The sequence below is a fragment of the Eriocheir sinensis genome, chromosome 14 (assembly GCF_024679095.1).
Source record: "Eriocheir sinensis breed Jianghai 21 chromosome 14, ASM2467909v1, whole genome shotgun sequence".
NCBI classification, from domain to species: domain Eukaryota; kingdom Metazoa; phylum Arthropoda; class Malacostraca; order Decapoda; family Varunidae; genus Eriocheir; species Eriocheir sinensis.
Window position 1 is genome coordinate 13,368,710 of NC_066522.1, and position 19,393 is coordinate 13,388,102.

Sequence of the window (19,393 nt, forward strand, 5' to 3'; positions counted from 1 at the left end):
AACTTGTGGCCTCCGTCATGCACCTGGGTCTGGTCAAGAGACTGAGAAAGACGAACTTGACACTTGGCCCACAAATCAATGGTGCAGTGAGTTACATGTCAAGCCAATCAGTTCCTCATCTTAAAACAATAGCCTAATAATACCTCACTTATTTTTTCATCCAGGCACACCCGAGCAGGGGTGTACCAAGCGTGTATTAGATCAGTGATGTTGTATGGAGCAGAAACATGGGCTATAACTAGAAAGTTGATGGAGATATTGAGAGCAAGTGATCGCAAAATGCTGAGGTATACTTGGAAGGGGACATGATGAAGAAAATAATAACAACATTGATTAGACCAAGGCTGGAGTATGTGGCAGTTGTCTGGTCACCACACAATAAAAAGGACACAAGAAAACTTGTAAGAATTCAAAGGATTACGACTAAGATGGCATCAGAACTATCAAGCCTGCCACACGAGACTAGATTAGAGGAACTGGGCTTACCAACACTGGAAGAAAGAAGGGAAAAAGGAGACCTGATAGCGTTGTACAGAGATACGAGTGGAATGGAAGTGTTGGACAGAAATGATTTAATCAAGATGGAAGGGAAGAGGCAACTAGGAGGACATAGTAAGAAATTGAAAAAGGGGATTAGTTTGAGACAATAAAGAAGTTCAGTTTTCCATACAGGAGAGTGGATACATGGAATGGACTTAGCAAAGACATTGTTGAAGCAGACAGTGTCCATAAAATGAAAGAAAAGCTGAACAAATACAGATTGGGAGACAGGACTGACTGAGCTTCAGCTCAGGCCCTGTATACTACAAATAGGTAAATACACACACACACATACACCCACCCACCCACCCACACACACACACACAGAGCCATCCATTCATGCAAACTTACGTACTTGGTCAGGGAGGGAATCTATCACCCGTCTGGTTACTGGGTAGCGCAGCTTAACGTTACGGTAGAGAGGCTCACGCTTGTAGTACTTTACAAGGTCTACCAGGTTTTCGAAGGTTGCTGTGCCAAAGAGGTAGGACTGATCTACCTGCTTCACCCGGCAGTGTTTAGTGCTGCCTTGAGCCCTGCCAAAACAAGTGTATACTGATGATGTTGTAGCATTATAAATTTAAACTTCTTATGCAAAATTATCAAAATCAATTCATTCACATGATGTTACTTTGCTGACAAATAACACTTGCTTAACAGCTGTATTTACTTCTAGTTTCGCTAAAAGAGAGAATTAGATTTTTGTTTTCATAAGGACAGTCCTCAATTATCTCGTCTCTTTTCTCTATAAAAACAATAATTCAACCATATATTTTACCATTAGAAGAGTATGGCTTGTCATATTACATTACTTAATTTCCTGCATTATTATATCATAATAACCTTATCAACCAAGATCAGAGTAGGATATCAAACACACCTAAATGAGATGGAAATGCTGTTGGGCTCCTGGCTGGGGCGGACCAAGAATGCACCGTTGTCCTGAATGCGGCCTAAATATTCCTCTGCCTCCTCCTTGGTCATGTTTGCATGGTACCATTCCATGCGTTCATGATCATTGGGCCGAGGGACAGGCTTCCCCAACACTATAGAAAGTTCATTTGGGTTCTGTGCATTTACCTAGCAAATAAAAAATAAAAACTGGTTATTGCTCAGTTACATTATACCTCACATTATGAACATCTTTTAATCATTACCCAAGTTATTAATACCACAAGTACTTGATGTTAAGATCTGTTGATAATGCAAATAACTTATATCACCTGGGCACGGATAGGGTTGATGTGATAATGCTCAATGAGGGCATTCAGGTTGGGGAAGCTGTATGTATCCTTCAATCTAAAGGTAGTTCTGTCACCCTCTTGCCGTGTCTTGATGCGACAATGATTTGCCTTGCCCTGGTTCCTGGCAAATTAAAAAGGAGAGGCATTAAGCAATATATGAATCACTATCAAAATGATTGTGATGATTATCATTATCATTTTTAATCTGGACAGAATGATCAAATGATGAAAAGTACAATAATGTTTATATAGCTACCAACTTGTTTGGTGGAGGTCACAACCAACACAATGAAATACCCCAAAAATCTATAGGTAAGTCAGGAACACCTAAAGTGCCCTTTCATTAGCAGGTGCAATATCTTTACCTCAAAAGTGATGCGTATGACACTGAGTGGGTGGAGGAAGAGGAGTAGCAGTAGGATGTGTAAAAGTAGGAAGAGGAATAGGGACCAGGGCGAGGCAAGGGTGATGATGTAGGCGGGGCAATGAGGGAGGAGTAGGAGGAGCTACAGAGGGAAAGGTGGGAAGGAGGAAAAGGGTGAGAAAAAGCTGAATACTGGGAGAGTTGTCAACCAAATAACCTTCACTACATGGTTTTCAATGGTTTCTACTTTGCGAATTTGCACTTTGCGATGCTATTTGTTGACCATATTCTCGCAAAGTAAGAAAACCATCGATACCATTACTACATATTCAGTAACTGAAGTATTCAACTTTAAGTAGAACTCTGGGGAGGTGGTGGCTGAGTGGTTAGCATGCGGGTGTGGTGAGCCCCGGGACCTAGCACAGACTAGGTTCAAGCCCCCACTGAAAAATGCTGATTTTTCAAGTATTTCATGTATTAAAGGTTATCACCGCAGGGCAGAAGATCACCCACATGCTGTACAGATCTTTCATCAACCATAAACTTAGCGACTTCGGTCAAGAGGAGCATCAGGGGCAGCATGGGCCAAGGAAGTCATATATCATAGCAGCCATTATAAATAAAATTAGCATGCACCACTAACAGGCTGGGGCTGTCCATGAAGCCCCTCAAGAAAGCATACAGATGCTACAGGCAGAAAAAAAAAGTATGAATTTTTGTAAATTCGGACCCCAGATATTTGCCGTTGTTTTGAGGGTGCCATTGATTTGAATGCCGGATAAACGAGGTCCCACAGCACGGGGTGTTCTCTTATCTTGTCAATTAAATAGTAAACAAAGCAGCTATGCCAGTCCACTGTCATCGTTTGATTATTTACATACAGCAGCGCAGTTGCTTGTATCCCCAACCATTTTCCGTCCGTACGGACAACCAACAACTCGCTCATGGTTGGGCGTAGGGGCAACCACGATTGCCAGTAGCCCCAATGGTTGGAGGAAAACGGCCACTATGGCACCGCCTTAAGGCACCGCACATGACATCAACGATAGGTAGACGTGACCCATACATGCCAAAACAGCGTGAAACTTGGGGCAATAATGCGGTAAAACTTTAGAACTAAAAGCGAAACTCAAGGATCACGAAACTCAGATAGTGCAAAACTCGCAAAGATACTGTATTTATTTTTCTTTAAACAATGTTTTGTAGTCTGTATATTTTAATTTCTTGGTTCTTTTTCTTATATTAAGCAGAATAATCTAATATGAAGCTAATGGTGTATAATAAGGGCAGGGGAAAGTAAATTCATGAGTGATATTGATGATAAAAGTGTATTTTGCCATGCCCTGTCAGGTCATCCTGATGCAACCTCTCAGGGGCCCCTAACATGGCGCAGTGGAAACTGAAATTAATTAAACATTCAGTGCTTGAGAGTTAATAGCTGATGAAGATAACAGTGTTTATAAAGATAAAATTATCTTGCAAGATCTCCTCTGGTCTCCCTGCATACCACTAGGAAAAACGAAGGATCAACTATCAACTTACCAAAAAGAGAGTGTGTGGTCACCAATAAAGTTTTCAGAAAGTCGTACAAGGAAGGTCCCATCCCCTAAGTAGCTGTACTGCTGCAATAGTTCCTGGGCTTTCTCCCGTCCACCAGGAAGCTTCCCGTGGTACCAACTCTGATATATGTGCCGTTCATCGTCACTGTCCTGCAGCATCCACAACATGCATACATTACATATGACAGTGAAAGTCTTTCATTTTAAAGTCAAATATTAAATGAAGATATGTATACATTAATATGTTCAGGGAACCAAGACATGTAGCATATGCCATGGGTTGTACCAGTCTGTGGCAATTGGAGTGAAATATAAAGTCTTGGTTACTATTACCAGAACATCTAATCATTCTAATGAGTCTGAGTTCACATATGAAAATATATTCAGTTTTGAGGTTGTAATTCTTTACACAATAGACTACATCAGCAGGAGTTGTACAATTCAAGGTAAATATCCTCAGTCTGTTCTTAACTCAAAATCACAGCTGGAAACTTCATACATCATCTAATGATAACCATCTTTCTCAAGGATTAATGTTTTGTATTGTGCCTACCTATTCTTTTTCCCCCTCAGATGCTAACTATATACAAGGGTTTTGTCTGTCCCTGGATGGAGTATGCATCCCATGTTTAGGGGAGTTCTACCCATAAAGATCTTTTGTACATACATTCAAAGGCATTTTGCTTCAACAGCTCCCCTCATCTTATTGACAATATGTATCTTCTACCTCATAAATTCTGTCACAATGTTGATTCCCTTTCTATCATCCATTTGTTTTCATGCTCTCTGCTTTTCCAAACTTGCTACCTACATGCCTATGCCCCTCCCACAGTCTTGTTGCACAAGCCTTTCTACTCTAGCTCACTCCTATGCTTTCCAAATTCCTAATGCAAGAGTTGACCATTATGTTCATTATTTCATTCCTCTCATTGGTAAACTCTGGGACAACCTTACTTAGACTGTATTTTCTTCTCCCTACAACTGACACATATTTACACAGATTTTTCGACCACACAGACCCTATGGTCCACACAAGGTGGTCTGTCCTTAAACATAAGTGAAATCATATTAAATTCAATGCCACCAAGACTTTGCCTTTCAACTTTAGTGAATATCAAGTTCAAGGAGGTGGCAGTCGAGCTTGATTTTAATTGAACTAATCGTACTGCACTGGACCACTTAAGGAGGGAGTTTATCCCATTCTCGCATCACAACGTGCCTGTACAAGTTCATGCCACCCCGGGTGCCCCCCTGGTGTTTCTGTTTCAATTTTCGAAGTCACATTCTTTTAATCATTAGTTACTTCTTTCTCTGATTTAGAATAATGGCATAGGCCCAGTGCACATGCACCCAGTGGCATTAAAGAAATCATTCAAAGCATATACACACTCAAGTTTTCTTGTATTTCTCTGAGAAACATTTTCCAATGACTTAAATTAAACGTAAATAAAAATATTCTGTAGTAATCGTTTCAAGAATTTAATTACTGAAAAAATAATTGAATGCAATAATTTTAGAGATAGTAATCAAAGTAATCGATCACAAATAATCGATTACTCCCACCACTAGGAGGGGCTCCTCCCCAGGGAATAGCACCAGGTGTGCAGGAGTGGCACAGTGTTGCCACTTGAGATGCAGAAATATTTAATAACTAGCACGAAAAGAGTTTAACATTAGATCTGTGTGCATGTGAGTATTTGTTTACAGAGCACTATGCTGAGAAGGTAAATACAAGTGGAAAGTTAGTAAACTTAAGGCAAAAAATTATCCTATCTGTGAAGCACAGTCCATTCAGGGTCACAAATTACAGTACACTTGCACTCAGCACTGCAAACAACACAGCTCACAGCACACAGCAAACTTGCAAGACTTTGCAACAGGTGGTGTGTACAAAACAGGTGCGGATACGGGGATACGGGGCGGGGCGCCGTTTTCGCCCGGTCGTAGTGAAGGGGTTAAGGGTTTAGCTGCCTCCTTGACAGAAACAAAAATGAGCACATGATAAGTTGTTTTCTACTTACACAAAATGAATGCCTCCAGCCATTGGCCTGATCATCTCCATCCAGGTCTGAGTCCATTTCAGCCTCAGTAAAGGAGAGGCAACCATTTTGAGAGAGGAAAAACAAATGTGGTTGCCATGCTAAATGATCCACAGGGTTTTTGAGGAAGAGACGATCACTGATAAGGACCTGATCCAGCCCTTGTTCTCCCACTGTCAGAGGATAGAAATGGTTTAGTTATTATGAATCATACACTTCCCCCTTGCATGTCTGTAAGTCATATCTTACACTAAAAATATGTAGATCACCATAATACAGTCTCTTAACAAACTGGAGAACCAACATTCATCTGCATTGGGAACCAGCGGGGTGAGTTCATCTGTGCCTCCAGGTAGCTTTCTATATTTCAGCATTACTTTCCCTTTCAGCATCTCAGGAGAGGGCATCACCTGTCTCTGAGAAAGACATTGGGAATGCAATAATACACACTCGCTTAGGGCCACTTTCACAGTCACGTTTGTTTGTGTTGATCGTTACCAATGAGCGGCGATCGCCGCTACCAACAAGAAATCCGCTTTCACAGTCACCTTTCACGGCGCTGTTTGTTTGCATCAGTACCAGAGATTGGAACCTCTGGTAACGGAGCTCTGGTAGCCGCGGGGGCTCCCCAATGGAGCTTACCAATGACATTAATTAGTAAATAGTACAAATTCTTGCCCTCAAGTGGTTATATTATTTCTTTAAATAGATGTGAAAAAATATTACACAATACACCATCACATTGCAAGGCTTCAATGGTAATATGAGAAAAAAAATTAGAAGACTTTGAATGACATGAACACATTTCACCTGCTGACCAGTAAACGTCCTGCTGAGAATTTCAATTTGATTGATTGATGGTTTATTGCAAAATACACAATAAAGGAGAAGGGAGGACTTTAATACTTGTCACCATTATATTCACCTGTTATGCCTTCTTTGTTAAACTTTCGTATTATTCTAGATAGCCTCATATGTATGCATGGGGCATACATATAACGAAATCAGCCCTGTTATGTAAAAAATAAATGTGAAATCTGCTCAATAAGTGTGAATATATATATATATATATATATATATATATATATATATATATATATATATATATATATATATATATATATATATATATATATATATTTATATATATATATATATATATATATCACCAACACTGCCGAATCATGCGCCTTCATCTTGTCATGACCGTCACCACGTTGGTAGTCGCCTATATCACAAAAACAGCGACTGTGAAAGCGGATCGAGGCGATGGTAACGGCTGCTACCAGGATAGTAGGGCCTTTGGTTAGGGTGCGTACCAGACGACTGTGAAAGCAGCCCTTAAAGCAAATGATCATCACCATCATCATAGAACTACTTCAACCAGTAAGTAAACTTTAGGATCACACTCAATCAAACTGAACATCATTCAAAGAATACAGATCATCTCTTGGCAAGCCATATTCTACCATTTCAATAATTGGTACATTAAACCATAAAATGAGCAAATAAATAGAAAAAGACACTGTCTGTATAGTTTCTAGAAAACTATAGTTTAACTACTAAGTAAGACAAAGAAAAATGGGTGATGAAAACCACTGTCCTTGGAGGCTTATGATGGGGTCTGTCACTTATGATACTTATCTAAGCTAAGTTAAGTCAGTAACAATTTTACCAGTAATACTGAATCCATTTTAGTACTTGAAAAATATTTCCCGATCTACTCAACATCAGTGTATACACATGAAGTGCCACCTATATATAACAACAAAATGTAGTACAATGTAGATACAAAGTGCAGCCTTTTGGCTCAAGGCCAGGTGCAACAAAACAATACTGACAGCAACTAAACACTAGAAACAGGGCGGTGGTTCTCATCCTGAACATGGGTAATAAATCCTTCCCTCCACCATCCACTCTCCAAGTAAAGAAACCCTTACCCCCCGTTCATCATGGCTCTCAATGGGTGTGGTGAGAAGGGAATTCCCAAAAACTTCCTTGAAGAGACGTGCCATTTCCTTCTGCTGTGGGAGGCTACAGTGGTTTTCAATGGAGAGAATCAATGGGAAGCTGTGGAAGAATAGAAAATGTATATTGCATAATATGATGACAAAGTATGGTAAACATACTTTTTATCTATTATTATTATTTTACATTCAGTATGTTGTCTTGATGAGGTATGTTAGTCAGCCCCAAACAATTAGTGGCAAGGTGAAGTGTTTTATAGCAGCCCTCATAATATGCTGATTATCCTTGAAGGTGTGAGATAAATGGCTCACATACGGTGTGCAGGATAGGACAGATGTGTTATCATGGCAGAATAACATGCATACAAAAAAGTTGAATCTTTGTTTATATGTCCTTACTCCTATATTCTTTGGCATTAGTTACTACAAGAATGGTATGATTAGAAATAATAGGGAGCCCCCTTGCTATGAAGGACACTGACAGGAAATACTTCTCATTTGCTTCTCTAAAAGGTGTACGAGGAAAAGTACAATAACATATCATTCAAATTATTCAAATAATCTTGTATGAATACGTATCAGAGAAGAAAGCATTGCTCACTTTGCTTTACCTCTAGCAAAACCAAATCATTATAGGGAACATCTGGCAACTTCAGTTGGCTGTTGCCACCATATTATCAAGTTGATAAAGGTAAGTAAAATCAGGCTTCAATGATAAGAGCCCATATTAATATTTTAAATAAATACAAGCTTCAAGAACATGCAGCCAGCAGACTGGACAAAAGCCATCATTGTCCCAGTTTACAAGGGGAAGGGAAGGAGAGGAGAGTGTGGGAGCTAAAGAGGTATAAGTCTCCTGAGTATACCTGGAAAGGAATATGGAAAAGTCATTATAGAGAGGGTGCAAAGACTTTCAGAAGAGAAAATCAGTGAAGAACAAGAAGGCTTCAGGAAGGGAAGGGGATGTGTGGATCAGATATTTTCTATCAGGATGGCAGTAGAAAAAATAATAGCAAAAAGAAAGAAACTATACGCTGCCTTCATGGATTTAGAAAAAGCTTATGACAGAGTCGATTAGATTGCATTGTGGGATATTCTAAAGATATATGGTGTGGGAGGAAAACTGCTTAGTGGAATAAAGTCTTCCTATGAGGATGCATCTGCGTGTGTCAAAATTAGTGGAGAAACAAGTGAACATTTTGAGATAAAAGTGGGCTTAAGGCAGGGGTGTGTCATGTCACCATGGTTGTTCAATATTTATATGGATGGTGTTATGAGAGAAATGAAGGGCAAGGTTGGGGAAGTTGGAGTAAAAATGTACGCTGAGGGAAGGAAGTGGGTGCTGAATTCAATCTTATTTGCTGATGACACAGTGCTCATTGCAGAAAATGAAAGTGACATAAAATTTGGTCAGTGTTTTTGATAGTGTCTGAAAAAGGAGAAAGCTGAAAGTAATGTCAACAGAAGTAAAGTGATGGTTTGTGAGCGGAGTAGAAGTGAGGCTGTAGATTTTGTATGCCCATATAGAGTGGGAATTGAATGTGAAAAAGAATGCAAAATAATTTTGAATGGTGAAGAAATGGAGGAGGTTAATGAGTTTAAGTACGTTGGATCAGTTATGTTTAAGCATGGTGATACGGAGGGAGACGAGAAAGGGCATTGCAAGGAAGAAGGGAGGTAGGGTCTTTGGGACGAATCATGAATGGCAGAAGTGTGAGCATGGAGGTACAGAGGGATTTGAGAAATACAATAATAGTACCAACCCTCACATATGCAAGTGAAACATGGGCCTGGAATTAAAGTCAGAGGTCTAGAGTGCAGGCAGTGGAAATGAGTTATTTGAGGAGTGCTTGTGATGTGAGTAGAATGGATGGAATAGGTAATGAAAGTGTGTATGAGCATTTTGGAATGTGTCACAAGGGTGAAGGGAAGAAATGTGGAGTGGTGGAAGAAGTGAAGCGACAGACTTTAAAGTGGTTTGGTCACATGGAGCACATGGAGGAAAGTAAGATGACCAGAAGGGTGTATGTGAGTGAGATAGAGGGAGGTAATGTTAGAGAACGACCTCCAGTGAAATGGAGAGATAGGGTGCAGGAGTACGTTAGGGAGAGGGTGAAAGATCCTTGAGAAACTTTGAGCAGGCAAAGAGGGAGTGTCTGGATAGAGTAAGTTGGAAACTCTTCTGCTGAGGTCATCCCCTGGTGGAAGCTCCTAGAAGCAGGTGTCGAAGAAATGATGATGATGATAATGAACATGTCAACTTCAATATAGAGGGACATTTATAGAGAATAAATTTTGGCATGTAATATCTCAAGACACCATCTGTTAAGTGAGAGCAGCTGATGATTACTTTATTCAAAACACTGACAGAGGGCACCTCCATGCTGTCAAGAAAAGAAGTATTTCCTCAGTCAAGATACTGACTTCTAAGAAGGAAGCTTGCAGTAACTATTAATTTACCTTTCTGCAAGTTAAGAATGAAATACAGTAATCCCTCGTTTATCGCGGGGGTTAGGTTCCAGAACCCCCCGCGATAGGCGAGAATCCGCGAAGTAGCAACCTTATATTTATTTTATTATTTATATAATTTATATATTATATTTTATATATATTATTTATATAAGCACGCATATCTCTGTGAATCTCGCCTCAGCCCGTGTGAACAAGGTCACCCAACCACTAGTTTCTCGAAAGATTCAAAGTCGGCCACATTTCACAGGAAACTCATCGAAATTCTAGTCAGAAACTCAGTCACCAGCATGTCGGTTACTCGTGTGGTCACAAGAAGAAGAGCATATCGGCTGTTCAGTTCAGTAGCTCTCCACGTAATTATTCCAGTACCGCAAAGAGTTCCACGAAATTAATAAGCTTGGAGTAATCATTTTGAGCAAGTTTAGGACTTTAGTCTTGTTCAAGTGTAGTCATTGCCTCATCCTGTCTGGGTCTTCACTACCAACTTCTTGAGCATTTAACAGTAGCAAGCCATAACACAATCTCCATTTGTCTCCGAGCTAACCACTGATGAACCAACAAATGCTACGGTCGCTGAGCCAATCAGCGCCCAGGATACAGAACACAGTGCTCTGGTTGGTCGCCTCCCATCCATCAGCCAATAGTGTGCCGTGTACGATCACACAGGGGCAAACTAGCTCAAGCGGAAGCAGCCGTAGATGCGCTACGTATTTTATTTCAATCTAATATTATCTTAATATGTTCTTATTAATACTTTCTTAATTTTTTTATGTTGTTTACAATTTTTTATGGCTAGAAAATGCTTCTTTTACTGCAAAATAAGTAAAATAATAAATATATTATTTAAAATACCTCTATACCGCAAAATCCCGCGCTATAGCAAAAAATCTGCGATATGAAACTAAATATTTACAATTTTTAAATCCGCGATACAGCGAGACCACAATAAGTGAACCGCGATATGGCGAGGGATTACTGTAAACAATATCAGCTACTCGCCTGATGGATGGTGTTTTGATTATTACAAGCCAAAATTTATTAAATACTCATTTTTGCCAAATATAAAGCTGGCAGTCAAAAAGTGATCTTAGTCAGTACATTAGAATGGATCTCATTTCATAGTGAGCTTGATTTTACTCACATTTCAATCAGCCTGATAAAAGGGTGTCAAAAACCAACTGGAGTTTCCCAATTTTTCTTACAATGAATGACTTTGGTTTCCAAGAAACTAAACGAGATGAGAAATGCTTTCTTCTCTGTTATGTATTCTTGCAAATTTATATGGATTATATAAATGAAATATTGAAGTACTTTGCCTCACATCCCTTTTAGAAAAGCAAAAGAGGTATTGCATTTATTATGAATTATGAATTATTATGAATTGTGAAATCATGAAGTCTGGTAACATGAGGTTTACACATCTTACTACATCATTTCTAATTGTCTTGATAAAGGCAAGTAGAAAAAAATATGCTGTAAAAGCAATTGACAAGATCATCCATAAAATTGGAAATTGGATTGAAAAAATGGAATCAAGGAAACAATCATAAGGTATATACACACACACAGACCTTGAAGTAACAAATGCATGATCTTTGATAGTTTTGATAACTTCCAAAAAGCCAATCTTGCTGGTGATGGTGTGGCCATGGTAGATAATGGGTGTTTCCTTGGGGCCATCCCAGCAGTCCAGCTCAATGCAACGGCAACCCTGACGCAGTGCTCGTGCATAGGCTTCTACGGATGAGTCACTTGCCAGCTGATCTCCTGTCAGGTATCTAAAAAGATGGAAAAAAACAATAAAAACTGACACACAATCATAAAAAATTTAAAAATAGATTTAGAGAAAAAGAAAAAATAGGATATATTGATTGACATGAGGAATGGCAATTTCAGTAACATGATTCCATTACCAAAGGATGTTTGGAGCTCATATAAAAATGATAACTAGTGCTCAGTAATGGATTGAAGAAGAAAAGGCTGTGCAGAGAACTCTGATATCGATGGGAGGAAGGTATCACCAGTTCATGTTCTAACAGGAACAGTCCATCACACTGAGATTCAGAAGTAGTGTATTTGAGAAATGTGCTTGAGGGATAACTCATCAGTGGTTTTAGGTTTTAAGTTTAGAATAATTGCAACTTGTGTGTTGGAATGGAATATTTCTTTACTGTTTTGTTAGCTTCTTTTTCTACTTTTCTAAAATAGGAATATACCGTAAACTGTGGCATTCGAGTCAATTTTTTAAACCTGAGAAAATATCTCTAAAACTAGGGGTCGACTTATACGGCAAGGATAAAACGCAAACCTTTACTGCAGGATGGCAAACAAGTGGAGCAGCAATACTAACAATCGCTGTACACTGTAAGGCCGCTTTCACACGAGAGGTTTATTCCCGCGCGGTAGTATGGCCATGCGGGTGGGTGTCTAAAAGGCATGTCTTCACACGAGCATTTTTTCCAGCGCGGTTCGTTTGCAGCAGTGCACAGAACACTTGTCAGTTTGTCGGTGTTTGCTCGAGATGGAGGACATAAAGAAGAGAGTGATCTATGTGTGTATAATGAACAGGGTGTTAAAAAAGAAGAGACTAAGTAAATGGTGGATGCACCCAATAAACAGCTCTAGGCTCCTTCAAGGAGCATTCTACACAATATATTCTAACCTGAAAGCTGGTGAAGAAAAGCTTTTCAATTATTTCCGCATGTCATCATCTACATTTGAAGAACATGTGCATGAGCAAACTGAACCTCTGTCACAGATTAACCATGACTGCCAGTCGGGGAAAAAACTCCTGTCTGAAGGGCTCCATAGACTTCTAGGGTATTCTGAACCACCCGGCGCAGCGCAGGTTGGCATTGTATGCGGCCTGTAAATCATTGCCGTGTGGGAATTAAGCCGCCCAGCCAGCGTGTGAAGGGCCTCATTGAACTCCATTGATTTCTAAACCCAGCGGGAAAAAAACGCTTGTGTGAAGCGGACCTAAATCCAGCAGGTTGCCACAAATATTTCCAACTAAAACTTGTGTTTGGTGAACTCACTTAACATATCTAACACACAGATTAATATATAAATAATAAAAATAAAAAGTTGTTTATATTAACACAAAACCATAGGCTGTTTCCAACAGCTGATACATCCCTCCGGGAGTGTATCAGTACATGTTCATACAAGATGAAGACATGAGCGTGGGTTCCCTTTGTTTGCCGTAAGACAAGAGGCCTCAAAGCAAAAAACAATGGGAATGGGGTCTCAAGTTGGTGTCACACTGGGCCTTTTTCCTCCAACCGCATTGGCAGTAGGCACAATCGACAACTCCAGCTTTTCCGGGTGTGTGTCACACACAGCTAAGGTTGGTTGCCTGTATCTACAACGTAAACAAACCAGTCACCCAATTTCCACGTGGCACCACTTGAAAAAGTAAGGGCTGTTGTGGTTTGTGCTGCCATCACTCAAATTATGGACTTGTTCCTACAGTTAAATGAAATGAAAAAGCAGATGTGAGCACAACCATGGCTTCAAAGACGGGATGACAGAAGTGTTTATGCAAACCTCGTCAGAGAACTGTGCTGTGAAGACTGGGGGTCCTTCTACAATTTTCATTGAACGGATAAAGAAGTGTTTTTGAACTAGTGGAAACGGTAGCCCCACTCATATCCAAGCAAGACACCAGAATGAGCAAAAGCAGCAGCAATCATGGACCAATCACTTCTCTTTTAAATTCTTTTTGGCGAAATTTTCATGTGTGTGGTCCCACAGCACGGGGTGTTCTCTTACTTACAGTATGTTATGTAGAAAATGATGAAACTACCAGCTTTCCTCTACTCCTCTGAACAAGACATCTTTGTCTAACGAGGTGAACAAAGAGGGTGTGCATATACTAACGTGTTATGTGAGGAGGCAACCCAGTAATGGGAGAGTGGTTGCTTCATATCCTGGTTAACGTAACTGTGTCGTCGATTCCACACTTCATTGGACTTGGAGAAAAGATACTGGAAGAACTGTAAAAGAGATATATATTACATGGTTGAAAAAAAGATATTGTGGACTGAAGTGTTTTCTAGCACACATGGTGGAAAACAGGTAGTATAGGTGGATTAATAGCAGTTTCACTGTTCCAAAAAATACTGCTAGAGAGATTCAGTAGAATGGAATAAAAGTAAAGTAAGTTATAAATGAAAAAAAAAAAAAAAAATCTATATGATATGGGTTTATGGAACCATTTTCATCACTGAAACTGACCTAAAAGCAAATACCACCAGTATGTGTGGCCAACAGGCAAACACCTGTTTATTTCTAATACATGCAACTTCAGATACTTTAACCCTTTCATTGCTAAATGCTTGCAGCGAGCGTTAGGCGTATTTGCTGGTGGCGCTAAACGCTCGCCACAAGCTCCACCCGCACTCAAATCTCCCGCGCATGAGTGTTCCAACACTAATTCTCACAACACAGGATTGCCAATTGAGTGGATTCTTCACTAAATTTGGTGGAAAATCATATCAGTCCAGCGCGTCAAATCTACGGACGAGTAACTGGTGGATGTTCTTGCCCAATATAGCGGCATTTTTGCATAGCTTCACCTATCACCTGACTGATTCTTTGACCAAATAGTTGTAAATATTGCAGTTGGCAATACTCCCTTGCCAGAATCTGAAGAAAAGATGTCTGCAGTTCCCTCAATACGGCTGATCATCCCGCATGCACCGACGTAAGTGTTAACATTCAACACTTCCTGAACGTGCATATACGTTCACAAGAGAGGCATACATAACCGACTCCTATAGATCTGGACCTCCTCTTTCCAATGGTGTTTTTGGTTTTTAGCTGTGATGAATAGTTTTTGAGATACAGAGGTTAAAAGAGACCCCCCATTGGGCTCCCCGACTGAGCCTGAGAGGATAGTCGCGTCCGCACCGCGCGCAAGGAAAGGGTTAAATGTAATTTCCCCTCAGATAAGTGATAGGCTGCTAGCTAATTAAATTAACACCAAATAAGAAATATAATGTGTCAATTCTATTTGCAGATAAACTGCAACTGAATCAAGTAACAAGTGTGCAAACATCAAGATCACACCAATTAAAACCACAAAACTAACCTCTTCTACATGAAAATATGGTTCTTGGATATTTCTTTGTAAGTCCTGGACAAAGTTTCTAATGATAGAAGCAGCATGGTATTCCAGTTCATGCTGCTGCTCCACCAAGAATGCCTGGAACTCCTGCATGGTCACGATGGATTTATCTTCACTGTACTGGTCCAGATCCATCAGCATTTTCCTCTAAAAATAAAAAGAAAATCAATAACACCATCATCAGTGATCCCATATCCTACAAATAGGTTGAGGGGTCATACTTTTGACAAAGGTTCAGACAAAAATAGATGAAGGAACCATTTCCCTACATCAACCTCATGTATTTTAAATTCCTTTTAGTTGCCTCTTGTGAAAGTTAGATATGTACATTAACTCTTTATATTATGCTTTAAAAATCTAATAATTTTGAAAGGTTTAGACATGCTTGCAAATGTTGGCCATATCCCCCATTCTGCTAAGTCTTAAGGCATCATCTGGTGATATTTGGCTTTCTTGACCCCCGCCCTATTTTTGAGACTTTTCCACCTCCCACCCGTGATCCACCAGAGCACTCTTTCTTGCTCATATGACTAGATGAATCAACACTATTTCTCATTTTGTCACTCATCAAGGATAACACGCATTAGTTTAGTCACTATTACGAGATCTACAGGTTATTAGGAACATTTCCCTAGCTGCTTAGCGTTACTGTATGCGACGAGATTTCTTGAACTCATTTTGTCACTCATCAAGGATAACACGCGTTAGTTTAGTCACTATTACGAGATCTACAGGTTATTAGGAGCATTTCCCTAGTTGCTAAGCGTTACGAATAAAATTACGAGTAAAATTAAATTAAGTTTCATCTATTTTATCTGTTTTGTAATGTATTTATCTTAATTTCATTTTAGTTTTATTAATTTCCATTGGTTTGGTTATAAACTTGTGCACCAAGTACTATTGTAAAAGTTTAAGCATTCATCTGGCATCCAGGAATGGATTAATACATTTAACATCGATTCCTATGGGGAAAATAGTTTTGGTTTACGAACGGCCTTCACGAACGAATTAAATTTGTGAACCGAGGTTCCACTGTACTTCTAACCCTTGCAACTGAGCTAGTACCTGTTTCCCTTCTTACACAAATCACACAAAACTGTTATCTATACATTAAATAAAATGCCCTCACTTGAATTCTTTCAAGATGGGAGTATCATATCAATACAAATGGGAGTATCATATCAATACAAATAATTCTTTCAGCATCTGTATTCTTTTCATGGGAGCAGTGTGATACTGGATTTCTCTTCTGCTTTTTTTCTAAAATGTAAAAATTGTTCTATTGGCATGCGATAAAAATTTTCATGGGATTAATGACAAATGTGACCCGAAATACTGACTTAACTCTTTCCGTGCTGTGACGCCGACGTCGGCATCATGAAGCGCCAGTGCAACATACTAACATAAGGAAATACAATTCAGCAGACACACATCATCTACGCATAATGTAAATTTCTCGGTATATTTATGCATACATCTCAAAACTATTAATTAATTTATATATATATATATATATATATATATATATATATATATATATATATATATATATATATATATATATATATATATATATATATATATATATATATATATATATAATACATGATGATTATGTTGAGTTTATGGCTTAAAACTTGTTATATTCAGTAGCGACATTTGAAATTTGGCGCGTGCGGCCATCCCAGATACGGGGCAGAGCGGTGTTTTCGCCCAGCCGTAGTGAAGGGCTTAACATCAAACTATCTCAGTACCACAGTTCACAAATACCATACTAAACTCACATAAAACTGAATAGCAACTCTAATCTCAGACTGACTTTCTAAAACAGAAACATGAGGATAAGTGAGTAGGTGCAACAAGAACATACTTTACAAGCAAAGGAGGAATAAAAAGATTATACAGATCAAATAAAGAATTTACTTGCAGTAAAGAATGCGGAGGATAAAAGGAACCATTTAACGCAGGATATATAATAGATGCTGCAGTAGCCAATTATCATAGAGAGACAGAGACATTAACAGGGTAATAATCCAGAAGATAGACCTAAGACAGACAGACAAGATAGAGATGAGACCAGAAACCTGGCCACAGGGAACACCAATTCTATAAGCTATTCTCCTGCTGTGGCTAACAAAGCTATGAGTGATGATGATAGTGAAATGTAGTCTCCACTTACCCGTTGTATAACAAACAAACTTTGTATTATCATATAATTTTCTTGCTTACTTATACATTACTATAATGTTTCACCATGATGCATCTTCCTAACTTTCTACTTTACTTTTTTATGGATGGAAAATTCAAAGTGTTTTGGGAAAATGTTAATGCCATTAAGGTCAACTCACATCCTCCTGCTTGTCCCAGGTAATCATCATGATAAGCTCCAAGAATTGGTCAAAGCCTATCTCTCCTTGTCTCTGGTCATCCTTTGCATCAAAGAGTTCTTTAAGCCGATTACTGCTGGTCCACAAATTAATCTTGGGCAGGAAAGCTTTCACGTCCCGAAACGAAATTCTAAAAACAAAAAATATTATTATTAAAGACCCCACAGACAAAGCAGAAAAAAGATGACATATACTATATTTTTGTTTGTAAATAAAAGCTATTCCCCTTATTATAAAGAACTTCCTGGTACATTTTTTTCCTTGTAATTTTATAGAAATGTATTTTCTTATTGCTCATTTGTCAACATTATCCTTTAATCCAATTCACAGCCTAAAACATTTACAGGGGTTTGGGGGCAAGAAACTCCATCACAAGTCATTAATATACATTACCCTCCCTAGTGCACCTCATGTCATGAGGGGGAGCATCAAAGCATCAAAAAATAATCTGATCATTTCATAAAATCAAAAAGCTATCAATCCATCAAATTTCCCGAATGTTGTAATTTTGTCAAAAATAGAATTTTCTACATATCCTAACAATGTGTCAAAAAGTTAATATAATTTCAATGCATCAAACTAGAGAAGTCATTGATGTGTCGATATATCCAGATGTTATCAGATGTTACAGGCGCCAGGTGCCTTCCCACCCATCAACTTGGCCACAGCCTCTCTGACAACCAGAGAGGGTGGGCTTTCCTCAATGGGTGGATCAGCATCCGCCACCTGCAACCCAGCAACTGGAAGCTGCCCACATGGAGGGTCTGGCATGTACAGCTGCTCAAAGTACTCAGCCCAATGAGCCCTCTGCCCATCCATGTCCGACACGAGGCAGCCATCAGCTGTTCAGATAGTGCTCACCTGAGAGGAAGACTTGGAGCGGAGCTTCTTCATGGCTCGGTAAGCAGGTCGAAGGTCATTCGCATTTAAATGGCCTTCAATTTTCTCAGCGAGACCCCTGACATACCTCTCCTTGTCTCTCCTCAGGAGAGCTCTAGTCCTACGTGACAGAGCCCCGTATTGGTCCCGATTCCCAGCAAGTCTGGCAGCACGACTCTCCTCAATATTCTCCAGCATCTCCACCGAGGCAAAGCCACTCCTAGATCTCAGGCGCTCTCCAATGCACTCCTTGGCAGCTTGCAGTCTCACATTTTTAGGTATTCCACAGTTCTACAGGGTCCTCCAGGATGCCGAGCATTTCAAACCGATTTGAGACTGTCACTGCATACTCCTGAGCACATGCCAGGTCCTTCAGCCTCTCGAGATGGAACACAGTAGTGTTGCATCTCGAGATTCTTCTTGACCTGACATGAAGCTTGAGTGCTGCAACAACAAGCCTATGGTCAGTTGCAAAGAACTCAGCACTCCGGTAAACCCTGCAGTTCTGAAGGATCCTCCAATGAGTAATTATGAGAATGTGGTCAATCTCCTTAGCTACCCCTCCGGCATCTCTATATACCAAGTTCGGCGGTGCAGCTCTGGTCTCTGGTACCAGGAATCCACAATTCTCAGCCTTCTGGATTTTGCAAAATTCAGGAGAGAGCTGCTGGTGTTCCTGGTACCAGATCCATGGGGACCAACACATAGCTTGCAGCCCCCAGTTAACCAAAGAAAGAAGCATGAACAGAAGAGAGAGAGAAAGTGGGGAAAGACAGCTCGGGGAAGGTTGAGGGCGCTGCATTCCTCATTT

The 19,393-nt window shown here is 39.7% G+C and overlaps 1 protein-coding gene across 4 annotated transcripts in view; it reads right to left on the reverse strand.

Annotated features, from left to right (window-relative positions):
- LOC126998501 (1-phosphatidylinositol 4,5-bisphosphate phosphodiesterase gamma-1-like) overlaps nt 1-19,393 on the reverse strand; it is a 66,170-nt gene that overhangs the window by 24,680 nt on the left and 22,097 nt on the right. For all 4 annotated transcript variants that reach the window (XM_050860241.1, XM_050860244.1, XM_050860242.1 and 1 more), the window contains exons 5-15: nt 17,665-17,833; nt 15,281-15,463; nt 14,068-14,183; nt 11,757-11,963; nt 7,687-7,816; nt 6,051-6,162; nt 5,729-5,919; nt 3,691-3,857; nt 1,764-1,905; nt 1,421-1,620; nt 896-1,076 (exon numbers count right to left, since the gene is read on the reverse strand). In XM_050860241.1, the coding sequence (XP_050716198.1) occupies nt 896-1,076; nt 1,421-1,620; nt 1,764-1,905; nt 3,691-3,857; nt 5,729-5,919; nt 6,051-6,162; nt 7,687-7,816; nt 11,757-11,963; nt 14,068-14,183; nt 15,281-15,463; nt 17,665-17,833 (1,798 nt within the window). The remainder of the gene's footprint in view (nt 1-895; nt 1,077-1,420; nt 1,621-1,763; nt 1,906-3,690; nt 3,858-5,728; nt 5,920-6,050; nt 6,163-7,686; nt 7,817-11,756; nt 11,964-14,067; nt 14,184-15,280; nt 15,464-17,664; nt 17,834-19,393) is intronic.